The 21,767-nt window shown below is 32.3% G+C and overlaps 2 protein-coding genes across 2 annotated transcripts; both read left to right on the forward strand.

Annotated features, from left to right (window-relative positions):
* The first annotated feature begins 203 nt into the window (after nucleotides 1-203).
* On the forward strand, nucleotides 204-13,047 carry LOC126737835 (b(0,+)-type amino acid transporter 1). The gene is made up of 11 exons (XM_050442892.1): nucleotides 204-376; nucleotides 3,942-4,280; nucleotides 5,638-5,739; nucleotides 6,847-7,089; nucleotides 7,304-7,429; nucleotides 7,485-7,629; nucleotides 7,686-7,831; nucleotides 7,882-8,060; nucleotides 10,466-10,615; nucleotides 10,664-10,832; nucleotides 12,395-13,047. Exons 1-11 carry the CDS (start codon nucleotides 334-336, stop codon nucleotides 12,457-12,459), a joined length of 1,707 nt encoding a protein of 568 aa, XP_050298849.1. The 5' UTR covers nucleotides 204-333; the 3' UTR covers nucleotides 12,460-13,047.
* Nucleotides 13,048-16,339: 3,292 nt separating this feature from the next.
* LOC126737112 (G protein alpha q subunit-like) lies at nucleotides 16,340-21,446 on the forward strand. Its single transcript, XM_050441845.1, has 8 exons — nucleotides 16,340-16,556; nucleotides 17,947-18,131; nucleotides 18,754-18,908; nucleotides 18,982-19,110; nucleotides 19,163-19,292; nucleotides 19,347-19,500; nucleotides 19,665-19,772; nucleotides 21,211-21,446. The coding sequence occupies exons 1-8, from the start codon at nucleotides 16,439-16,441 to the stop codon at nucleotides 21,291-21,293; spliced, it is 1,062 nt and encodes a 353-aa protein (XP_050297802.1). The 5' UTR covers nucleotides 16,340-16,438; the 3' UTR covers nucleotides 21,294-21,446.
* Nucleotides 21,447-21,767: the final 321 nt, after the last annotated feature.

Consider the following 21,767-nt stretch of genomic DNA (forward strand, 5'->3'; position numbering starts at 1 on the left):
CCGACTGTTTGTCCCGACAGTTGTCCTATTCCAAAAATAATAACACAATAACAATTATGCCAAGTATTTTACGCGAGACTTGGGTCACGTTGTCTCGAATATGGTGTGACGTAACCGCTCCCAATTAGCAGGAGTATATTATCCAGAGTTTCCTGTCCAATCTCGGTTTCATGGAGGCGCCGGCAGAGGGCGCGGAGTCCCGAAAACGCAGGTCTTATGCGATGTATGGATATTATTGTATTCCTGATTCCTGCGATCGCGTCCTGCCCAGTCAGTGAATGACATGAAATCGGTGGAAAAGTGCGTGTTCAATTTGCCGCTGTTTGTGGGAACATGTATGACGATGAATTCTTTACAAACCGCCACTTGTTTTCTGGTAAGTCTGTTTTAGTCAATTATGATGAGGGTGTTGAGGTGGTTTGTGTGCATTTATTGGGCGTATTTATTTGGCATAAGGGTGTAGTTAATTGGCAGTTTTCCATTGGACAACGTGGTGCTTATTTTGGGAATTTTCATTTATTAAAAACTGAGAAAAATATTTTTGCAATGACTATCAAATAAAATCTAAATTAAATATTATGATAATAGCAAGTAGGAATGAATATTTAAAAAACAATTAATTATCATATTTAATTGGCGCTAAAAAATAAATTCGCACAAGCAGCTGTTGTCATCAATTAAATGGATACGCGTGTTTAAATATAGTGTTTAATTTAAAATCTCTGAAATTTTTAAAAATAAAAATAGCACAGCTTAAGACATAGCCATGAGTTAGGTGGAGATTTCAATGTCACCCTTAATCGCTTAAATAACAACGAACTTCATAAGGCGATCGTCAATATCTTATTTAAATATTTATTGAAAAATTAATTTTTGATTTTATTTCGCTTTTCTAATCTTCCTATATATAACGTTAATTTTTTAGTTTATATCTGCGTCATAGACTGAACTTCTGAAGGTCATTATCGTCTAGACCTTAAGCTAGAGATTTCCCCAGTGATATTAACAAACACAGCTTTGCTATTTGTAATATCGAAACATCGTCATTTAAATTGTACCAACAAGGTTTCTTTGAATCGATAATATTCATATAATATAGTTATACTAATTTTATGATGACTTAACCAAAAATTAAAATGTATATCTTAAATTATTTAATTTGAATTTAATGTTAAAGTATTTAATTTAGAATTTAGATTCAGGACAATGGGATCACACTCCTCAAAATTTCTTGGTGAAAATAAAAAAGTGGATTTTTTAAATAAAGCCTCAAACACAGAAAAATATTGACCAAATATAGAACACAGTAGGTATATGGAATCCAAGAATAATTATGATTTTAGCCTTAAAAAAACAGCCATTGCTATTGATAGAGAAGTCACAATATATAACAAAGCGGGAAATACACCTGAAAAGGAATTGAAATTAAAAAATGTTCATCAAATGATACTTACTAATAAAAACTACCATACTTGGCATATGTAGAACTATCCGGCTGGCATTCACATATGTATTATTATCATCTTTATCTTCTGTATCACTGTTAAATACATAAGTTAATATATACTATACATATATAAGAATTGTAACTCGAAGATGTTTTATTTAACTTATTTTCTTCATGCGCCAGATTGAACTACCAACTTATTATGATTCCAGAACACCATCCCAATGACCATTTTTTTGAACTTTTTAACAATAGTAAGATTAGACATACAATACGTAAATACATATCCCATCATATTTCTCATGTGATTACTATGCTCTTTAACAAGTCCTCTCACTCTTCCAACTCCGAATTCATTTAGATAAAACGTTAAACTGAAGAATAATTTTTTTTACCAACATACTTGACCATCAATAATTGAAATCATTATATGTAAAAATAAATAATAACAATTTGTAATAGTATGCCGATAACAAAAAGTCGAAAAGTCATTAAATAATTATTTCTTGATATAACTTCGGAATCCATCCATTAAATTATGGAAAATATGTTTTGCACAAAAGACTCAAATTGCATGTGCTAAATTAAGTTTTTTTGAAATTCAAGAAAGAAAATTATGGAAGTAACGAAGTGAAATTGACGAAATACCTAATGAGCCGCAGCCCACTAATAATTACGATTCAAAGTAAGATAATTTAAACAAGAAATAGATTTTAGGTTATTATGTGAACTCAAACAAACTCGATGTAAACATTTTGAGCTATTTTAAGACGTAGAATTTTTAGAACTACTTAGTTCACTTTTTTTACCGAATATACTGGCGCAAAAGGGCAAAGCCTATGGTACTCGAGTATCATGTTGTATTATTAGGAAAAGACGTGCTTTGAGAGTTGGTTCCACAGACTAAAATTTCTTCATAAAAAAAGAGTCCCGATAAAGCGATGTTCTAGGCAGATGCACTCCGTTTTCATCAGTAGATTTTGAGTGTATAGCTCTTTTTAACGAAAGTTGGTGGCAAACCATAAGAATACAGTTTGTTTAAGATGATTTAAGATTACAGTTTGTTATTGATGATGGGCACCGTCTTTTTTCTTTTTTTGGGTATCGTTTGAATCTGCACAAGTTGCTAATCTCCAGGAAAGAGACCTCTTCTGTATGAAAGAGAAAACAGTTTGCACAGCAGTAGTTCCAGTACGACCGCAATTTTCTTTAATACCATTGGCGGTATTCCATCAGGGCCGGTGACCTTGTTAATCCTTTTCAGACATTTGCCAAGATCTGTGATTGAAGAGTATCTCTGACATTAAAGAAGCCTTTTTTGTATCTGACTCAGTAAGTCTTTTTTTCCTTGCGGTCATTATAATGGACTAATCTCCCGTAATCAATGGTATAATTTTTGAAGAAACCTACAGACCAGAACAACCTTGATCCATTTGGGCTATTACGAAGATTGTTCTTCACTTTCTTATTATACTTTTCTTTGCAGATATCGATCGTCTGCTTGCAGGCATTTCTCAAGGCCATAGTGTTAACGTGATTTGTGGTCCTGGGTCTTGGTGCCTTTTATGCAGCATTTTTATTGTTGACTGTATTGGTGTATCTCGAACCAGTGTGTGGTCTGAAAATGTGTTCGGAATATAAGTCATATCTACCAAAATCACCTCTGAAATCTCGATCGCATACACTGACAGATCTATAATTCCAAAATCTACCCGGCATGGAGGGATCCCGAATCATTTCTAGTTCAAATTAGCGGTTATTAGTTTGTGATCTGATGTTGATCTAGTGCATGAAATATTGTATGAGTCAGGATCCCTTACGAAAAACAGATCCAGGATGATAGCAAAGTCTCCCTATCTATCAGGGTTTCTGGTTGCGTCTTGTATAAGCTGAGTTAAGCCGTGACTATTCCCAAGGCTCTTTGCTTGGCGTATAACTATTGTAATAACTATTGGTGCAATTAGTTGATCAGCAAGGTCGGTGAAAATTCTTCTGTAGTGTGTGTAGTGTAGTGTGTGATCTGTAGAGGAAGCATAATTACTTTGACATCGAACCCACAGCTTTTTCCCGCTGGCAAGATATGTTGCTTCTTATGAAAAGAAGTTGTACCTTAATCGGTTGTGAAGGTCGTATCCAGGATATAACATATGAACCTTGTATGTGAAATTTATTTGTTCTAGATCTATTCTATTTTGATGTCTTGATGTAATTGGCTAATGTTTGCTCTTGTAGTTTGACATTTTAGAGCTATGTAACTATATGTATTATATTCAAGCTTTTTGATGTTTTTCTTTAGTTTTGATAAAAACCTTGCAGACTCCTAAGTTCTACAAACAAATCTTCTACCACACCTTCTCTAAAATAATGTTCTCCCATTTTATAAATAAATGCTCATAGAACTGATCTAATTTTCTTCATTCGCTTACAATCATTATGATTTTGTGTTCTTCTGAGATGTCTACAACAACAACAACAACTTTTTTTTAATTTATAGGAAACAATAATTCTCGCCCCAATCAGTTGCTCAAAGAGCATCAGGGAGGTGATGGCGTTCAATGGAGAGGCAGCCGTGGAGGAGGAGGCGGAGGCGGTGGCGGTACAGGGGGCGGCGGGACCGTTCATGTCAACGGCGGCACCCCCGGAAACGGAACCCTCGGTATCGGGAACGGGGGTGACCAAACAGAACGAAACATGTACGACTGCGACAATGTGGACTCCGCTATTGAATCTAACCAGTTGGAGAGGGGGCGCTCAACTGAGAATGACCCTATTCACCTCAAGAGACGGGTGGGACTCGTCAGTGGGGTGGCTTTAATTGTTGGAACGATGATAGGTAAGGTTGGAATGAGGATAGATAAGTTGATTCGTCAAATCCGGGCAATGCTGGTGACTGTTTAAATGAAGACTTGTCAAGTCTATATAACTTATCTGTAAAACATGGCTTACAGTTAAAACCTAAGAAATCTGTTGCGATGTTATTCACCAAACAAAATTTAAGGCAGCACTTATTGGAAAATTTAAAGATATAAATTAATAACGAGTTTATCGTATTTGAAGATATTTGCAAAAATCTCGGTTTGTACATTGATGTAGGATTAAGATTCTCATATCATGTGACATCAAAATTGCAGAAAGCCTATTCAATGTTGAAAACTTTATATCCGCAGCGCCATGAGTTAAATGTGGATACTAAGCGAATGCTGTGCGACTCTCTCATTCTTTCTCATTTTTAACTTTTGTGATATGGCCCTTGTTTAGACGACAAAGATAAAAAGCGTATACAAAAATTACAAAATGCATGTATAAGATTTATTTTTGGTATTCGCGGGCCATATGGAGTATCGCACAGGTTGAAAGATCTTGAGTGGCATGTCTGTCATCGAGGAGAGAGTTACATTATGTGGTGTTTTGTTACAATATTTTTAAGATGAGGTGCCCACAATTTCGTTTGGATAGGGTGGTATTTAGAGCTGATATTCATCATCAGGCTAATGTTAGAAATAGACGGCGTTTAGATATTCCACGACATCGAAAAGAAATTTTTAAACGATCATTTTCTTATAATATTGCATCTGTAGTAAATAAATATATTACTGATCTTTCGCTAACGACAAATGGCTTCCGAAAATGCATGAAATCTAACCTCCAGAATATTATTTAAAAACAGAGCAATGCATTAAAAATATGAATTTTGGATTTGTTCTAGGTTTTTATTTTTGTATATTCTCTTTTTCATTTCATTTATGTAAAAATGTTTTAAATGTGTTTTCTCGATTTTTGTACACTATTTATTTATTTTTCTTTAAGTACTTACTATTAGATACTTTTTTGGATCAATTATTCTACTTTATAGGCTACAACAGCCCTCAACTGCGTTGAGAAGCTGAAATTGTGCCTTTTAATCCGCATTTTGTCTGTAATTTTTTGTTACCATGATGTTTTTTTTTTACAGCTTTGTAAACATATGTATATGTAGATTAATAAACTTTATTATTATTATTATAATTATAATTTTATATTATTTCTTTAGGAAAATAAATTAATGTGGAAATGTAAGAAAACGGACATGTGACAAAAGAAAAATATAGTCTTTGAACTAAGGAACTTAAAAGTTTAAACTTAAATTAAATGATGGATTAGACAATATACTTTAGTTGGTTAAGCTTTAATAACATACATTTCTTTTACAGGGTCTGGAATTTTCGTGTCACCGTCGGGTCTATTAGAAAGAACCGGCTCAATTGGAATGAGTTTTGTCATTTGGATGTCGTGTGGACTTCTGTCTCTTTTAGGTAAATTATATTTATTTACACGGAGACTTATATTGGCAGCCCCAAATGCATAAGTTTAGTGTACTTATATGCTTAAAAATGTTGCAACAGTGGGAATTCAAAATTGCCTGACTGCGCTTCTGATAAAATAAAATGTCGTGAATAAAATATAATTTTTCGGTCTTGGCGCTCGACCAGCGGCCAACAATTTGTACAAAATTCATGAGAATAAACATAAAATGTTTTCGAAAGAGTTTACATTTTCGTGGCGCCCAACCTGGAGATAATTTTATAATATTTAAAATAGAAAGTTTGAGGATAGGTAGTGACACGGCTATACAATCTTCTATTCTGTCATATTAAATCAAATATTCCTCTAACTGCTATGCATGAGTCATTAACAATGTATCATAGTCGTAGATAAGTCAAATAAAACCTTTCTTTTTCCAAGTTTTTGCAAATGATTTTATTGAGTTGATATTGATGCTTCATGAAATTAAGCAGGTAAAAACAACCTCTATTCGACGTGATTAATTTGTCAGATTTAGATCATATTGCGTTAGTAGATATCCAAAAATGATTCAAATGATATCCAATGGACTGTCGAACAACACACTTTTGGACGGCCATTATTTGTCCCATAATGGGCACTTATTTAGACCAGTTTTGGACATATTCTCTCAATGGGTCCAAAACTTGGAAAAAAAATTAAATGGGTTTTCGTATTAAAAAACAAATAGAGCCAAAACAAATTCATTCTTTATCATTCTTCATTTGTGAATGGTATGAACAAACTTAATAAAATAAGTTAACTAAGTTAACTAATATAATAACTTAATTAATAAATATAAAAGCCCATTAAGTAAGAATCTATTATAAAGAAAATTGCGTTACGTTGCTCTTTAAGATAAAAACAAACCCTAAATTTATAAAACTGCAAGTGGAAAATAGAAAATTATTTCTGGCGCCCAACGTGTGCTCAATAATCTGGTAAAAATGTATAAAGATAAATCAGATATAGCGAAAAAGAAAGCTAGGAATTGGGTATAAATATTACGTCAATCTCTTGGTTCCTTGGATCCAGAACAATATTATTACAAAATCAAATAATCTAGTAAACTATTTTAGGTGCGCTCGCGTATGCCGAGTTAGGCACGATGAACACATCATCCGGTGCAGAATACGCCTATTTCATGGATGCTTTTGGTGCCCCACCTGCGTTCCTGTTTTCCTGGGCTAGCACCCTCGTCCTGAAACCCTCGCAAATGGCAATAATATGTCTAAGTTTTGGAAAATACGCCGTGGAAGCGTTTGTTACCGAGTGCGAACCGCCGGAGATCGTAGTTAAGTTGGTTGCCCTACTCGCTATGGGTTTGTATTTTTTTTAACCTAACATTTACTAAAGCCTATCCAGTGAGATAAGCCTGTGCAGCAAAGCCAGTCCTCAGTTTATCTGAAAGGTTCCCATCTTTATGAATAAGATGGAGAAAGCAAACGTAACAACAAATTGTAAAATTGATGTCATTATCTCGTTTCACTGGATACAGTTGATGTTTACTTTAACATAAATTATTGTGTTTTTTAGTGGTGATTTTGTATGTCAATTGCTACAGCGTGAACCTTGCTACCAGTGTACAAAATGTGTTTACTGCAGCAAAGCTAGTGGCCGTCTTAATTGTAATATTGGGAGGAGCATATAAAATGATTGATGGTAAATATACGTTTATCCAATAAAATAACATAATATTGAATTGTGCCCTTTTAAGGTAACACCCAGCATTTAAAAAATCCCTTCGCCAATACCCAGTATTCCGTGGGTAATATTGCGACGGCATTTTACACTGGCTTATGGGCCTACGACGGCTGGAATAATTTAAACTACGTCACCGAAGAAATAAAAAATCCCTCCAGGTATACGCTCAATAAAACGCCTTAATCAGTCTGAAGTAATATTTTTAATGTTGTAGGAATTTGCCCAGAAGTATAATAATAGGAATTCCTTTGGTAACCATTTGTTACGCCCTCATAAATATATCATATCTGACCGTTATGTCACCTATGGAAATGATGACCAGTGAGGCTGTGGCAGTGGTTTTTGGAAATCGATTGCTAGGTAATTCAGGTGTTTGTATAATATTTCTTAAGCTAAATATTATTTTATAGGAGTTATGGCATGGCTGATGCCTTTGTCGGTTACAATTTCAACTTTTGGGTCTGCAAACGGAACACTGTTTGCCGCAGGAAGGCTGTGCTTTGCTGCAAGTCGAGAGGGTCACCTTTTGGATATTTTGTCTTATGTGCATGTGAGGAGATATACGCCGTCCCCTGGGTTAATCTTTCACGTAAGTTTAGTTTTTAATCAAAGTCACATCTAGTTTATCTTTTATTAGTGCCTATGATTTTTCTACCTTCTACAAATTTGCCATGAGTCGACAAATTCATCCATTATCCCAAAGATGCTGGTCATACGTTTTTTAAAAATCAATAACACAAAACGCAAAATCTTTTACGTGATGCTGTAGATTTTGTATTATTGCTTTTTATAAAATGAGGGTGCAAACCTATTGTTATCCGTTTTTTAAGGGTTCCAAACTCCCTGTTCTGGTTTTATTACTGTTCCTTAAGTTCGCTGTAGGGTGTATATCTTCATGTAACAATTTAAATTTGTTTGAGTATTTTCAATATGGGTAGCATTTGGATTCAAAATAAATTTTTATGTTATTAGGGACCTTTTTAAAATTGGAAAGGAATTGCGAGTTACACTTGCCAGATTTTGAAAAAGTATTAAATTAAACAATCCTTTTTTAGTAAAGATTCAATGCAGTCCTCGTAGTTAGCTAAATTTAAGCCTAACCAGCAAGTGAGTACATTTTAGCTTTTACTTTGTAGAAATGCAAAATATTGAATAGAATGCGATTGACAGTTAGGATTTGCAATGAGCGGTGATGATAACTTCTCGAACAAGCCTTTTGCTTGAGACACACTTTTTTGATTGATCTAATTCTTTTTTTCCCACTATTAAAAACTATCAAGGTTCCTTTCTATTAAATACTTCGATCAAGAATTGCCGTATTGAATTTGTTTTATCTGGTCCGTAAAAAATGATGCCTAACTACTTTCATTTATTATGTTTAAACGCAACCGTGAATGCGCATTAGCGAAATGTGAATTAACATAAAACGCATGGACACCTTAATTCTCATAGTCCTATGGTTGCAACCTTTGATGTGATGCTCAAATTACGAGACAGTTTTACCACTAACCTTTTTAATCTTCTCCCGAAGATGTTAATATCGTTAGCGAAACACGTGTCGGGAGTAAAAATAAAGAGTTTTGGTTAGTGGTAAAACTGTAGTTAGACCCTACGTCTCATTATTTTAAAATGTTTTAAATATGTCGATGATCTCGCTGTAATGCGCGTTAAAGTAGCGTGTATACGGGAGAGGTTGCAAATTCGCATTAATTTTCAGTGCTGCCAACCGCGTCAGGGAAAAAAAAATTAATTTCATTTTGCTGTGGTGTGCCTTATCGTGTTTTCACAAAATTTAAAGAATTTTATTTTTTTATTTATAATTTGTTTAATTTATCAATAAATCATTTAGGTTGGCAATAAAAGACAGCTGGTTAACATCAACGTTAAAACCTCGTCTTAAAACCGTTGTGTAAACTCAGCGTTTTTGCTCTAATTCGCATTAGCCGCTAATTCGCATTAATGCCACGTGTAAACTTAGTAATTGACTTAAACGTTGTTAAGAACTTTATCAACGTTTTTAGGATATAACTTCACGTAACAAGATTTGTACAGAGAAGATAAACAAACTTAATAAATCAAATATCAAACTCAAAGATTTATCAGCAATGACTAAAATAGAGGATTTAATTATGAGAAAAAGAAAGGATAAAGCTTATCTACATGTATTCATTTTTAACTATTAAATCGAAAATAAAGAGTCGTAATCTTCTTGTGTCATTTTTATTCACTCTAGAGCGTTCCTATAACCAATCTTATTGATAGAGAAGAGTAATTAGTAAATAACAAATATTTGACTACCTTGTGATGTTATTATTTAATATTTGGTCTATTTAAAGTGGATCAGTTTTTAAAATCAATTTTAATGTATTAATATTAAAGAACGGTATTGACTGAATAATCAGTAATGATTATTTAGTTTCATTCTAATACTGGTGACATATCTGCAATCGTAAATAATTTTTGATAATCTTTTTCATAATTAATTATTTTATTGATTTTAGATTGATAACATAATGTTACTAGGAAGGCTTATCGGAATCCTTACAATATTAAATTTCATTTTGAATTATTTCAACACTTAGTCACTATGACGAAAGGATAAAATAGTCTCTATTTTATTGCTTTAATGTCTCACTCTAGAAGATAATATACTATTAACACTATTAATATATATAATTTCAATCATAAATCAAGCTGCGTTATTAAATCTAGGAAGATAATACTTTGGAATAGTTATAATGATAAAATCAATAATTATATTAAGCAACAAATATTTAATCGATTTATTAAAACTGCAGGTAAAAAAAATGATAAAATTAAGGGCATAATGAGAATCATTTACTCCCGAATTATATCAAGAATCATTTCATTGATTTCAGCAAACTTCTAATAGATTAAGAAGGCTAATTGGAATACCTTAACTCCTTAAAATCACTATAATGATTAATTTTTTAGCCAATAAGGCATGTAATTAATTCAAGAATTATTTTTTAGTCAATAATCGCTGGTGCGATGGTCATGTATGGAACGATCGACTCATTGATAGATTTCTTCAGCTTCACCGCTTGGATTTTCTATGGTGGAGCTATGTTAGCACTCATTGTTATGAGATATACAAAACCAAATTATCCTAGACCCTATAAGGTAACTTTTAACACAGATTTGTTTTGTTTTTAATTATTGATTTTTCAGGTGCCAATTGTAATACCGTATCTAGTATTGTTGATCTCGTTTTATCTGATAATAGGTCCTATCGTGGATAAACCGACTATTGAGTACCTGTATGCTGCATTATTTATTTTAGGCGGGATGGTTTTTTATGTTCCTTTTGTACACTACAAATGGCGCATACCATTCATGGGTAAAAACCAATTTTATTATTTGATATATTATTAAAAATATGAAGAACATTCATTATATTAATATACACTGCTCAACAATCAAAGTGGATATTATAAAAATCTGCAATTTTAGTTTGTCAATGATTTACAATAAAACAAAATTAAATGTAATAAATAAATCTCTATTAAGTTCACTCACAATAGCCCCAAAAAAAATTAAATAAACAGATATCTCCTAAAAAATTTAAATTTTTAACACACAACAGGAAAAATTAAAATAAAATTACACTCTGTAAAGCGAGCCCCAAAGCCCTGTCATAAAAATTAATACCTCGTAGGTCCACCCCTGGCTCGTCTTAGTGCTGTCACCCTGTTTGGCATATAGTTCTTATTAAGTTGTTAATGTAGTCTTGAGGAATGTTTTGCCATATTTCCGGTAATTGATTGGCTAGTTGTTCTAAGGTTTAATCTTCGAGACATTTCGGCCCATACATGTTCAATGCAATTCATGTCGAGTCAATGTGGTGGCCAGTCCATTCTGGTAATGCCATGAAATTCAATGCGATCATTGACAATTCTCGCACGGTGCGGGCGCGCATTATCATCGATTAAAACGAATTCTTCGCCTATTGCACCAAAAAATGGTACAATTATGTTTTCTATAATAATGTCTCTATATTTTATATATATATCTTATTATAGCGTTCATTGTTTCATTTCTTAACACCACTAAAAGGGTGGTGGGCGCCATCAAATTTTCATGGTATCGCTGTCCCCTTTCCCTCCACACCAAAATTCGACCATCACACATATGTAGCCGAAATCTAAACTCATCCGTAAACATACAAGACCTCCAGTTTTGAAAATTCCAATTACTGAGTTCTATTGCCCACTGATTTCTGCATGCACGATGTTCCCCCGTCAACCGTGGATGTGTGGCACATCGTCTGGCTCTTAAATTGGACGCATGTAATCTTCTTCTAACAGTCTTATTAGTCCCTCCCAGTAGCATGCCTTAAGTAGCTGTTAATTCTCGAAGCCGTAAATGTTCGGTTTCTTCTTACGGTTACTGTTATATAGCGGTCTTGAGTCATGGCTCCACCATGCCTGTAAGCTGCAGACCCAGTCTCTACATATCGATTCCATGCACGACTCACGACACTTTGGGACACATTAAGCCGGTTAGCAACTTCTTCTTGAGTTGGGCCCTCCTATAGCCAACGTACTAATTGCTCGAGTTGCACTGTTTTAACCTTCGTAGAACCATTATTTTTAAGAAAGCAAAGAGATTTATTGGAACAATGAGAATAATAAAGTCTCTACAAGCACTTTTATATGACTAAATTGTTAGGATTTTGAAACCGAATTCTTTAAAAGAGATAAGAATGTATGAAAAAAAGGAAAAAACGACAAAAAATATTTGCTATCAACAGGATTTACTCATAGCATAAAACACAACTTTTTATTTTATTTTTTTAGGCAAATTTCGGTAATTTATAAAATATCCAGTTCGATTGTCGAGCAGTTTATATCACTCATAGCCATTTAAGTTATGCATGTAATTTTTTTAAATTGTTTTTAGATGGTCTGACCGCATTTTTACAAATGTTACTAGAAGTTGCTCCAACAACAAACATGTTCGATTAGCAGCGAACAAACATTGAAGGGTTTTAAAAATGACGTGGCATTTGACAATTTTACTTAATTTTGTACCAAAAGAGCAATAATATAATATGGTGAAGAGCGTTTTGTTTTCGAAATTCAAACAGAAAGTTTGAACCATGTAATGTTTGATGCTATAAGACAGATTTAATTTTAAAGTATGAGTGGTAATGCTGTGAAGGCCAGAAATGTTACTTTATTTGGCCAATGCTGAGTTTTTGTTAATTTTAAGGAGTTTTTTTAGATTGTCATAAATATAGAATTAAATGGTTCTAACTTAGAAAGCGGAGAATAATTAAATAATACGATAATAATTTAGATATCATGTTAACATTAAGAAGGAACCGCTTACATTAAGAAGGAACATTAAATGAGCTAAATATAAAATGAATAAATAACAATTTTAGAAACAATTTATAGGCATTTAAATGCAAAATCTGTGTACAATATTTCTTGCATTTAATGTATTTTCTTAATGTTCGTTTATATAGAAGTAACTGCATTTACATATTAAAAGGAACTAGAGATTCAAAATATTTTTAAGAGAACCCGTTGATTTTTTACCTTTTAACATTGGTACAAATATTTTTTTAAATTTGTTATCATCAGGTTGATACCTATAGTAAGTCTTTAGACAAAAAATAATATAAATGGACAATTATTTTTTGTGTTTTTACCTATAAGGTGTCTATTTTGTTTAAATAAAAACAAATAAAATTATAGATCAAGTTTTTTATTTTACCCTAATAATATAAAAAAGAATTCAGTATGATACTTAGTAAGGTTCCGCATCCCACATAATTATTTATAATTTAAATAGTTTAAAAGGATTTTCCTCAAAGAAGATGTATCAGAAAAATCTGCCAATGCCAATGATTTTCTCAAAGCAATCCTAAAATAGCGTTGAAAGTTATGCAATAATGTTTTGTTGATTTTACGTGTGGGATATTTTAAACGGAAATTTAATGTATTTTTTTTTTAAATCTAAAATTACAACTAAGTTATATTACTATGATTGAAATAAGTTTGAATGAAGACCCACACTGATTTACATAGTTTTCAAGTAAATTTTCAAAGAAAGTTATAATCTCAATGTTATAGTGAGCTCTTCAAGGTTTAGATAGATATCCTAAAATTATTCAATTTATCGGAATCAACAATTAATCAAAATCATTTAACGATTCCTATTTAATTTTTTTTTATTTGTATGATTATTTGTATGAACAAAACCTTTTATATCTAGAGTCTAAGGACGCGTGGAATTTCAGCGAATCTTCCGGAATCATGGTCAGCCGAGCATATAAGGAGACTCGTCGTAGCGGTGACAGTTCAGTGCAGTGAAGTTAGGAATATTGGCGCAATATTTAAATCAAAAATAAATACGCTGGAAAAAATATTTCTAGTAGACTATTTGGGTGCATCAATTATTTTAAATCACAGCTAACGAACGATAAATACGCTTGTAGACAAACAGCGTTAGTTTTAGTAAACGTGGCTAATGAGAGCTAACTATTTTAAAGCTGTTTTTAAAATTAAAGATCATGCAAGGTTTGGGTGATTTTTTTATGTAGAAGTTAAAGACAGAGGTAGTTAAGATATTGAAACAGTAGCTACTTTAATTTAATACTTGTAGCTTTAACGTTGAGACCTTTAGGACACAGGTTTATTTAAACTTTCTTTATTCTTTATTTATTTGAACAGAGTTATTTTCCAACTTCTTGGAAAAATAGTGTAGGTTTGCCTTTACCAAAAAATAAAAATCCTACTACATATAATGATTTAAGAATTATATCTATATTACCGGCTATGTCAAAGATTTTGGAAAAAATATTACATCAACAAATGTATAATTACTTTAATTTAAATGCGATTATCCCAGACTTCCAAAATGGTTTTCGAAAAGCACACTCGACGGTTGGAGCTTTGGCAGTTGTTACACATGATATTATTCAAGCTTATGATGAAGGTTTAGAGAGCGTTCTAATACTTTTGGACTACTCAAAGGCATTCGATACGATTAATCACGAACTTCTAATCGCCAAGCTTAAATATTATGGATTCAGTGCTGATGCTCTGGCTCTTATGACAGCATACATTTCAAACAGAACACAGCGAGTTAAAGTGGGTGAAGAGTATTCAGAGGAGTGTAGAGTGTCATCCGGAGTGCCACAGGGGTCAATATTGGGTCCACTTTTATTTATCATTTACACTGCTGACGTGTTAAGATCTCCTCAGTGTTGTAAAGTTCAAGCGTTCGCTGACGACACTCAGCTTTATTGTCATTTTAATATTAAAAATCATAACCAAACAATAGAAAACATAAACAGGGATCTGCAATTAATAACAAACATTTCAGAGGAACATTCATTAAAACTTAATTCATCAAAGTCTAAGCTTATGTTTTTTGGCCGAAAAAAAGTAAAAATATATTTTCAGTTGTTAGTAATATAAAAATAAATGGTGAAAAGCTTGAATTCTGTGAAGAAGCACGTAATTTAGGGGTAGTAATAGATACTGAATTAAATTTTGAAAGCCATATTAAAAACCTTATTCAAAAAGCATATATATCATTAAAACAATTATATAATAGTCGTCAAATTTTAAGCGTCGAATTAAAAAGAAAGCTATGTGAAACCCTTGTTTTGTCTCACTTTAATTATGCAGACATAGTTTATGGCCCGTGCCTCAGACATTGTGACAAGTTTCGAATACAAAAAATCCAAAATATGTGTTGCCGTTTAATATTCAATATTGGAAAATATGATAGCATATCTTATAAAATTAATGAAACTAAATGGTTAAATATGACAAATCGAAGGCTATTACATCTTGGAATCTTTTTTCATGAACTTATAAATAAACGCAAATATATTTCAACGTGCTTCATAGAAAAAATCAAGACCAATGACAGTGTACACTCTAGAAATACTAGAAATAAAACAAAGTTCGTGATTCCTAAATATAAAACAGCCTTTTTTCAAAAAAGTTCTTTGTATACCTCTGTTCATCTTTATAATTCTTTGCCCGATTATATGAAAGTATTTACAACAAAAAAATTTAAATCTGTGTTAAAGTCTATAATAATGAGTAAGCAAGTACAGGACTATAATTTGACCCACCGCTAGTCTGTCGCCTGCTGCCCGAAGCGTAAAATTTTCTCAGCAAAGTGACCATTTCTTTTTGATGTTTTTGTTTATTTATTTATTTTTTGTTGGGTGTATTACGGAAACATTTTCAGGTTCCTTTATATTTGCTTTTTTGAGCATTTTTTTTTCTTTAATTACTGTTAACTATAAGTTAAGATTACATTATTTAAAGTGCGTTTCAAGTGCATAATTATTTGGCACATGTGTGTTATTTAACATTTTTTGAAATCTGTGAGGGTTGAGTTTGAATAGCCCTAGGCTAGACTTCGCCAACTGATAGGTTAAGAAACATATTATACAAATATTATGTAATGAATTTTTGCAAATAAAAGTCGTTTATTATTATTATTATTATTATTATTATTATTATTATTAAAATCAACAAATGATTGACTCTCGCTGATTGACATCTTATTCCAAAACACCATGCATATTTGGCAGCTTCTTCACTAGAAGAGATGAAGAGTAAGGAATTAAAAAAAGTGTTTTTGTAATTTTGTTTTTTTTTTATTCAAAGAGGTCAACTGTCCCTAATAAACTCAACTTAATAAATGTAACAAATATTTCTTCAACAGCGAACTAGAAATATTTTTTATTATGTCGAGAAAATTCACGTGTCGCTCGAATGCACGACACAACAAAAACTTCTAAGGCTTCCGCAATCTAGTTACTATAACAAGATTACTAGTTTAATATGCCCGTGAATATGAATCTCTTTAAGCAGAAGGTTAGTTTTAAAGCCGCAAACATAGCTAAAGGTCAGCTTCGGTCCAGATGAACGCAGCCAAAAGTGGCAGTGGTAAAGTCTTAAGGAAAAAATGGCTTGTTTTCAATCCGATGAGGCCAAGGAACAAAAAAGAATCAACGCCGAAATAGAAAAACAGTTAAAAAGGGATAAGAGAGATGCTAGGAGGGAGTTGAAACTACTTTTGCTAGGTAAGATTAGAAGAAATAAAAATAAAATTATATGCATCACAGTTTGTCAGGCATAACTAGGGCCATTGCATAACTACTATTTTATGCTAATATCGATCTAAAGTAGAATTATTGCTATTTTTATTATCTCATTAATTAACTAGCACAGCCTGAATCAATTACTTGAAGGTGAGAAGTGAATCGCAATATTCTGGAACAAGACATTTTGACATCGTAGATGAGACTTAAAATCAGTTATATCATTAAATTACTTATTACGTTCCACAGGATGTTCAGAATCCAATATTGCATTTAAGTAAGCTACAATTGTTTTTGACGCAAGTAATGAAATATTTTTAAGCTATTACAGTCATTCCTCTGACTCATCTCTAAAAAATATAAGACTCAGAAAACCCATACAATATAGAAACTCATTTGTTGAATTTTAATATTTTTTCCAATTACCCCAATCAGCTCAACCATAACTCTAATTGTTGGTGTGATTATATTTGGATCATATTTTCTTTGGATGAATACTAGGCCAGTCTTCCTTGATATCAGCACTTGATAGGAGGTACATCATCATAGTTTGATCAACAAATCATAGTATCCTTAATAACTCATCGCTGCCTACAATTACAGTTGTTGATAAGATTGCTGTGAATTGCAGACAGGAATTTCTTATCCTGGACCATGCCTCATGTCAGAACTAGTGTAATGTAATACCACTGCAATCTGGTGTTTCTCTAAAAATAGAGTAGAAATCAGCTGGATCAACAGTTACAACCACAGTAATTGGACTGTCGATTCCTTGGTTGATTGACACTTTTTGTGAGTCTGATTACGGCCAAAAGTAAGGAGCTAATAAAAAAAGTACTCACGTTTTCCAAAAAAAAAAAACGGTGAAATAATACCCATGGCTGCAATTTATCAATTCTCAATTAATAATCAACTATTCATAGACCCAACTGGAATTTATGAAAAAGTCCGCAATAAAGTTTGTCAAGATATCAGATTCAAATATCTTGTGGTCAGATTGAACACCTTACTTACCGATCTCATTTATCTTCTGAATCACTTGTTCTACCTTTCTCTTGATTTGTGGGAAGTAGACCAGTAACATATTGATCTCAGTCTCTTTTAATGTGACAAATCATATTTGACTAGCAAAGAAAAGTAGTGCATCTTGTAGGTTCTTTGAGTATGTTCTTCAGTTTTATAGGAATCACAAATTGATATCATAATTATTGCTGTTTCCAATACTTACTACTGTATAAGCCTTATTAAGTGATTGTAGGCTACTTGAAAATTTCTAGTAATTAAAGTCATCATCCAGAATATTTAGGTCTACTACTTCCTATTAAACTATTTAATATTAAAGAACATGTATTCGATATTTTTTCATTTCTAGGTACTGGTGAGTCCGGTAAGTCAACCTTTATCAAACAGATGCGAATCATTCACGGTGCTGGTTATTCTGACGAAGACAAACGTGGATTCGTGAAGTTAGTCTTTCAAAACATTTTTATGGCGATGCAAAGTATGCTGAGGGCCATGGAGTTGTTGCAAATATCGTTCGGAGATAAAGCAAGTGAAGTAAGTAATTATGCTAAATAAACAGGTTGGCAAACTCTAAATCAGACACAGGAGCTAAATGTTTTAACTTCCTTCCACAATGATTTAATTCAGGAATATGCAGACAACGGTCTATTGATTGATATAACAAAACATCAAAAATTAACAATACAGAATCAATTTATCTTAAAAAGTACCAGTAATACATAAAAAAAGATTCATCCACTGATCTGAGCAATGGCTAAATATGAAAAAGTTAAGACTTCGAACAATCCCGCATGTAACTGGAAACACTGTTTTTTAAAAGATATCTTCACCCATTTCCTTGTGAGTCTCTAAAAGAGCTTTTCGAAGTCACCATGGCATATATCCAATGCTTGGAGAAAACACCAAAGTTCCACAAAGACAACTGCACAGCAACTATCATGTATCACACACCTATAGAAAGTTTAAGTTGACTAAAATAACACTTCATTCTTAAGTAAAGAGAATTGAAAAGGCAGTTGAAAGCAAAGAAAAAAAATATAAGAAGGATGCATAGATCCTTCCATGGCATGTGTGGTGCTTATAACGTTAAGCATTTATATATCACGACTAGAGTACCACTAGGCTTAAATTTTTTTTTCCTAAATTCGTTTTTTAGGACAAGGCAGAGCTAATAAAAGGTGTAGATTATGAGACAGTCACTAGCTTCGAAAATCCTTATGGTGACGCGATTGCTGACTTATGGAGCGACTCGGGAGTTCAAGAATGTTATGATAGGCGAAGAGAATATCAACTTACGGATTCGGCAAAATAGTAAGCCAAATAAGATAGTTGAAACTTAATTTATCAGTTTTTTTTGATGATTTAATCTTTGATTAATTTTAAGCTATCTATCCGATTTACCAAGAATAAGAGATCCAGATTACCTTCCCACAGAACAGGATATTCTGAGAGCTAGGGCACCAACTACTGGTATACTAGAATATCCTTTTGATTTGGATAGTATTATATTTAGGTAGGTAATATTACAGATCCTAGGCATATTGAAATAATCTCCTATCTTCTAGGATGGTAGACGTAGGCGGGCAGAGATCAGAAAGAAGAAAATGGATTCATTGCTTTGAAAATGTTACTTCCATTATCTTTTTAGTAGCCCTTAGTGAATATGACCAAATTTTATTTGAGTCTGAAAACGAGGTAAATTAAATTGTCCTATAAATAAACCAGAAGAAAATCAGTATATTTTTTTAGAACCGGATGGAGGAATCAAAAGCCTTATTTAAAACCATCATTTGTTATCCATGGTTTCAAAACTCGTCGATTATTTTGTTTTTGAATAAGAAAGATTTATTGGAAGAGAAAATTATGACTTCACATTTAGTTGACTATTTTCCAGATTTTGATGGTAAGACCTTGTTATGTTGCTGCTGAAGTACTATCTTGTCACTTGAAAGAGGGTACATTAAATATTTAAAACTTGCCAAGATAACGACAAAGATTTTTAGGATTAATTGTTGATCAATTTTTGTTCTATTTTTAAGATGTTTTGAAAGATTTTTCGGATTTTAGGTCCAAAACAAGATCACATTTCCGCAAGAGAATTTATCTTAAAAGGATATCTAAAAGAAAATCCAGATCCGGAACGACAATGTTATTCTCATTTTACTACAGCTACAGGTTCGTATTAGAGTAAAATATATCATAGAGAAGTAACAGTTCCATACAAAATTTTGAACGATAAATAATTCACCAAATTTAGGTAAAACATTTTCAAAGCGATCAATGTGAATCTGGAGACTATATTACATAAGCAACTTCAAAGATACGTCGCAACAATTAAGTAAAAGGCATCTTTAAAACCAGAACATTATTGAAGTCTTTACAAGGTGTATTTATGCAACTCAGGAGCTTAGTACTTACGAGTACTTAAATTACTTTACAGTGGTCCCAAAATGATAATAGTAATTAATCCAAGCGTCATTATTAGCGTCAAAAATTTCATGAAACCACACTTCTTATTTTCTTGAAGATTAAGATGATCAAGCGCCGAGAAAATTTGACTGTAGATCTTCAAATTATCTGCAAGAAGTTCCAAGATCATTATTAAAAAAACTGAAGATCAGTAGGCTTAGCCTTAGGAGAATACCTAATTTTATTTTTTAAAAAACGGTATAGATAAAGTCATCTATATAACGCTGCTTCTGCTGAAGTAGAACTTAACCCAAGACAAAAATAGATCTATTTATGGTAAAACGGGAAATGTATAAGATACAAATATTGTAACATTGCCAAAGGCTTTACTAAAGTCAGTGTATATTGTATGAGCTTCCTTTCCAGTAAATGTCCTGTAAATGTAAATATTGCCCACTAAGCAACCCCTAGTAAAACAACATGCTGTTGATCTTTTAATTTCTTTTACCAAACATCAACAAAGGGTTTAGAAATTGCGAATAAGGTGATAGCGTTGATTGAATATTTGGGAATATTTACTCAAATATTCAATCAATGGTAATTGGATAATAATTTGAGACAACACATTCAAACACACTGCAAACATTTGAAAGCATCCAGTTATCTGAAAATGTGCCAGAAGTTAAAGAAGCTCTTTTAATACTTAGTGGAATTCTTCTTCATATCTATTTTTAACAATGCTATGTCGAATTCTATGTAGTTATTAGTGGGACTTATGTATATATACCAAAAGAAGAAAAATGCAGAAAAAATGATTAATTTGTTGCCAAGATAAAAATCTGCAATTAAATCTCAAGGTACTGGAGACTGTGTAATTAGCATATGTAGATCCTCTTAAGTGTAATCTTTTTAAGTGGAAATAAGTTTTTTAGTCAGATTATGCAATTATGCACAACTTGACTAACATTTGTTTTATAAGTAAAGCTGCTCAGTTTATTTTGAGTCGCAAATCACCTTACCCCTCTACCTAATCACCATATGTGACAACATACAAATTTAAGACTTGATAGAAATATCAATTAAATGCGCTCCAAAAGCTGTCGGTTCTTTATGATTTTTCAGTCTTTGCATTTTTATAATATATTGATATGATTTTTTTTATTTCATGCTTACCAAACTTGGACTTTCCATGCTATCTACACAGATACTGAAAATATCAAGCTTGTATTTTGTGCAGTGAAAGACACTATTATGCAGTCTGCTTTAAAGGAGTTCAACTTGGCCTAGTACGCATTTTTATCACAAAGACATGGTATCTTCGTAGGTCATACCACATTTGCTAATTGAAAATATCTAAAAATTAACAGCAGTTTATGTTTCAGTTTTTTCATAGAAATTACGATTGTATAAAATTTAATATAATATAGTTAGTTGATACTGCTACGATTTTTTATTTTCCTCGAATTAAATTAATTTTTTATGCATCTACAGTATAAAATGATTTTATTATAATTAGTGTAAGGAATTTATATAATTTTTGTGATTCATCAGATTCTGGAACAATTCATATTACAGTACAAGATAAGCCTCCTTAAAATTAATATAATTAAACATATTTGGCATATTTAGATTACAGGCAACGCAACATTGTTCCTTTTTGTATTTAAATTTATTGCTGCTTAATGCGCCTATCTAGGTGTATTTGATCAGTGCCAATGAGCTGAATTTTTAGGGATAACTTGCATATTAGCCTTTTAGTTC

The sequence above is a fragment of the Anthonomus grandis genome, chromosome 6 (genome assembly GCF_022605725.1).
Source record: "Anthonomus grandis grandis chromosome 6, icAntGran1.3, whole genome shotgun sequence".
In the NCBI taxonomy this organism is placed as follows: Eukaryota; Metazoa; Arthropoda; class Insecta; order Coleoptera; family Curculionidae; genus Anthonomus; species Anthonomus grandis.

Bases quoted from the DNA above. Each gene is read 5' to 3' on its own strand.
- LOC126737835 (XM_050442892.1), top strand. From the start codon at position 334: ATGTATGACGATGAATTCTTTACAAACCGCCACTTGTTTTCTG. The intron at 7,630-7,685 runs GTATACGCTCAA...TTAATGTTGTAG, and splicing joins GAAATAAAAAATCCCTCCAG to GAATTTGCCCAGAAGTATAA. The intron at 8,061-10,465 runs GTAAGTTTAGTT...ATTATTTTTTAG, and splicing joins CCCCTGGGTTAATCTTTCAC to TCAATAATCGCTGGTGCGAT.
- LOC126737112 (XM_050441845.1), top strand. From the start codon at position 16,439: ATGGCTTGTTTTCAATCCGATGAGGCCAAGGAACAAAAAAGAATCAAC. The intron at 16,557-17,946 runs GTAAGATTAGAA...TTTCATTTCTAG, and splicing joins GTTGAAACTACTTTTGCTAG to GTACTGGTGAGTCCGGTAAG. The intron at 18,909-18,981 runs GTAAGCCAAATA...ATTAATTTTAAG, and splicing joins CTTACGGATTCGGCAAAATA to CTATCTATCCGATTTACCAA.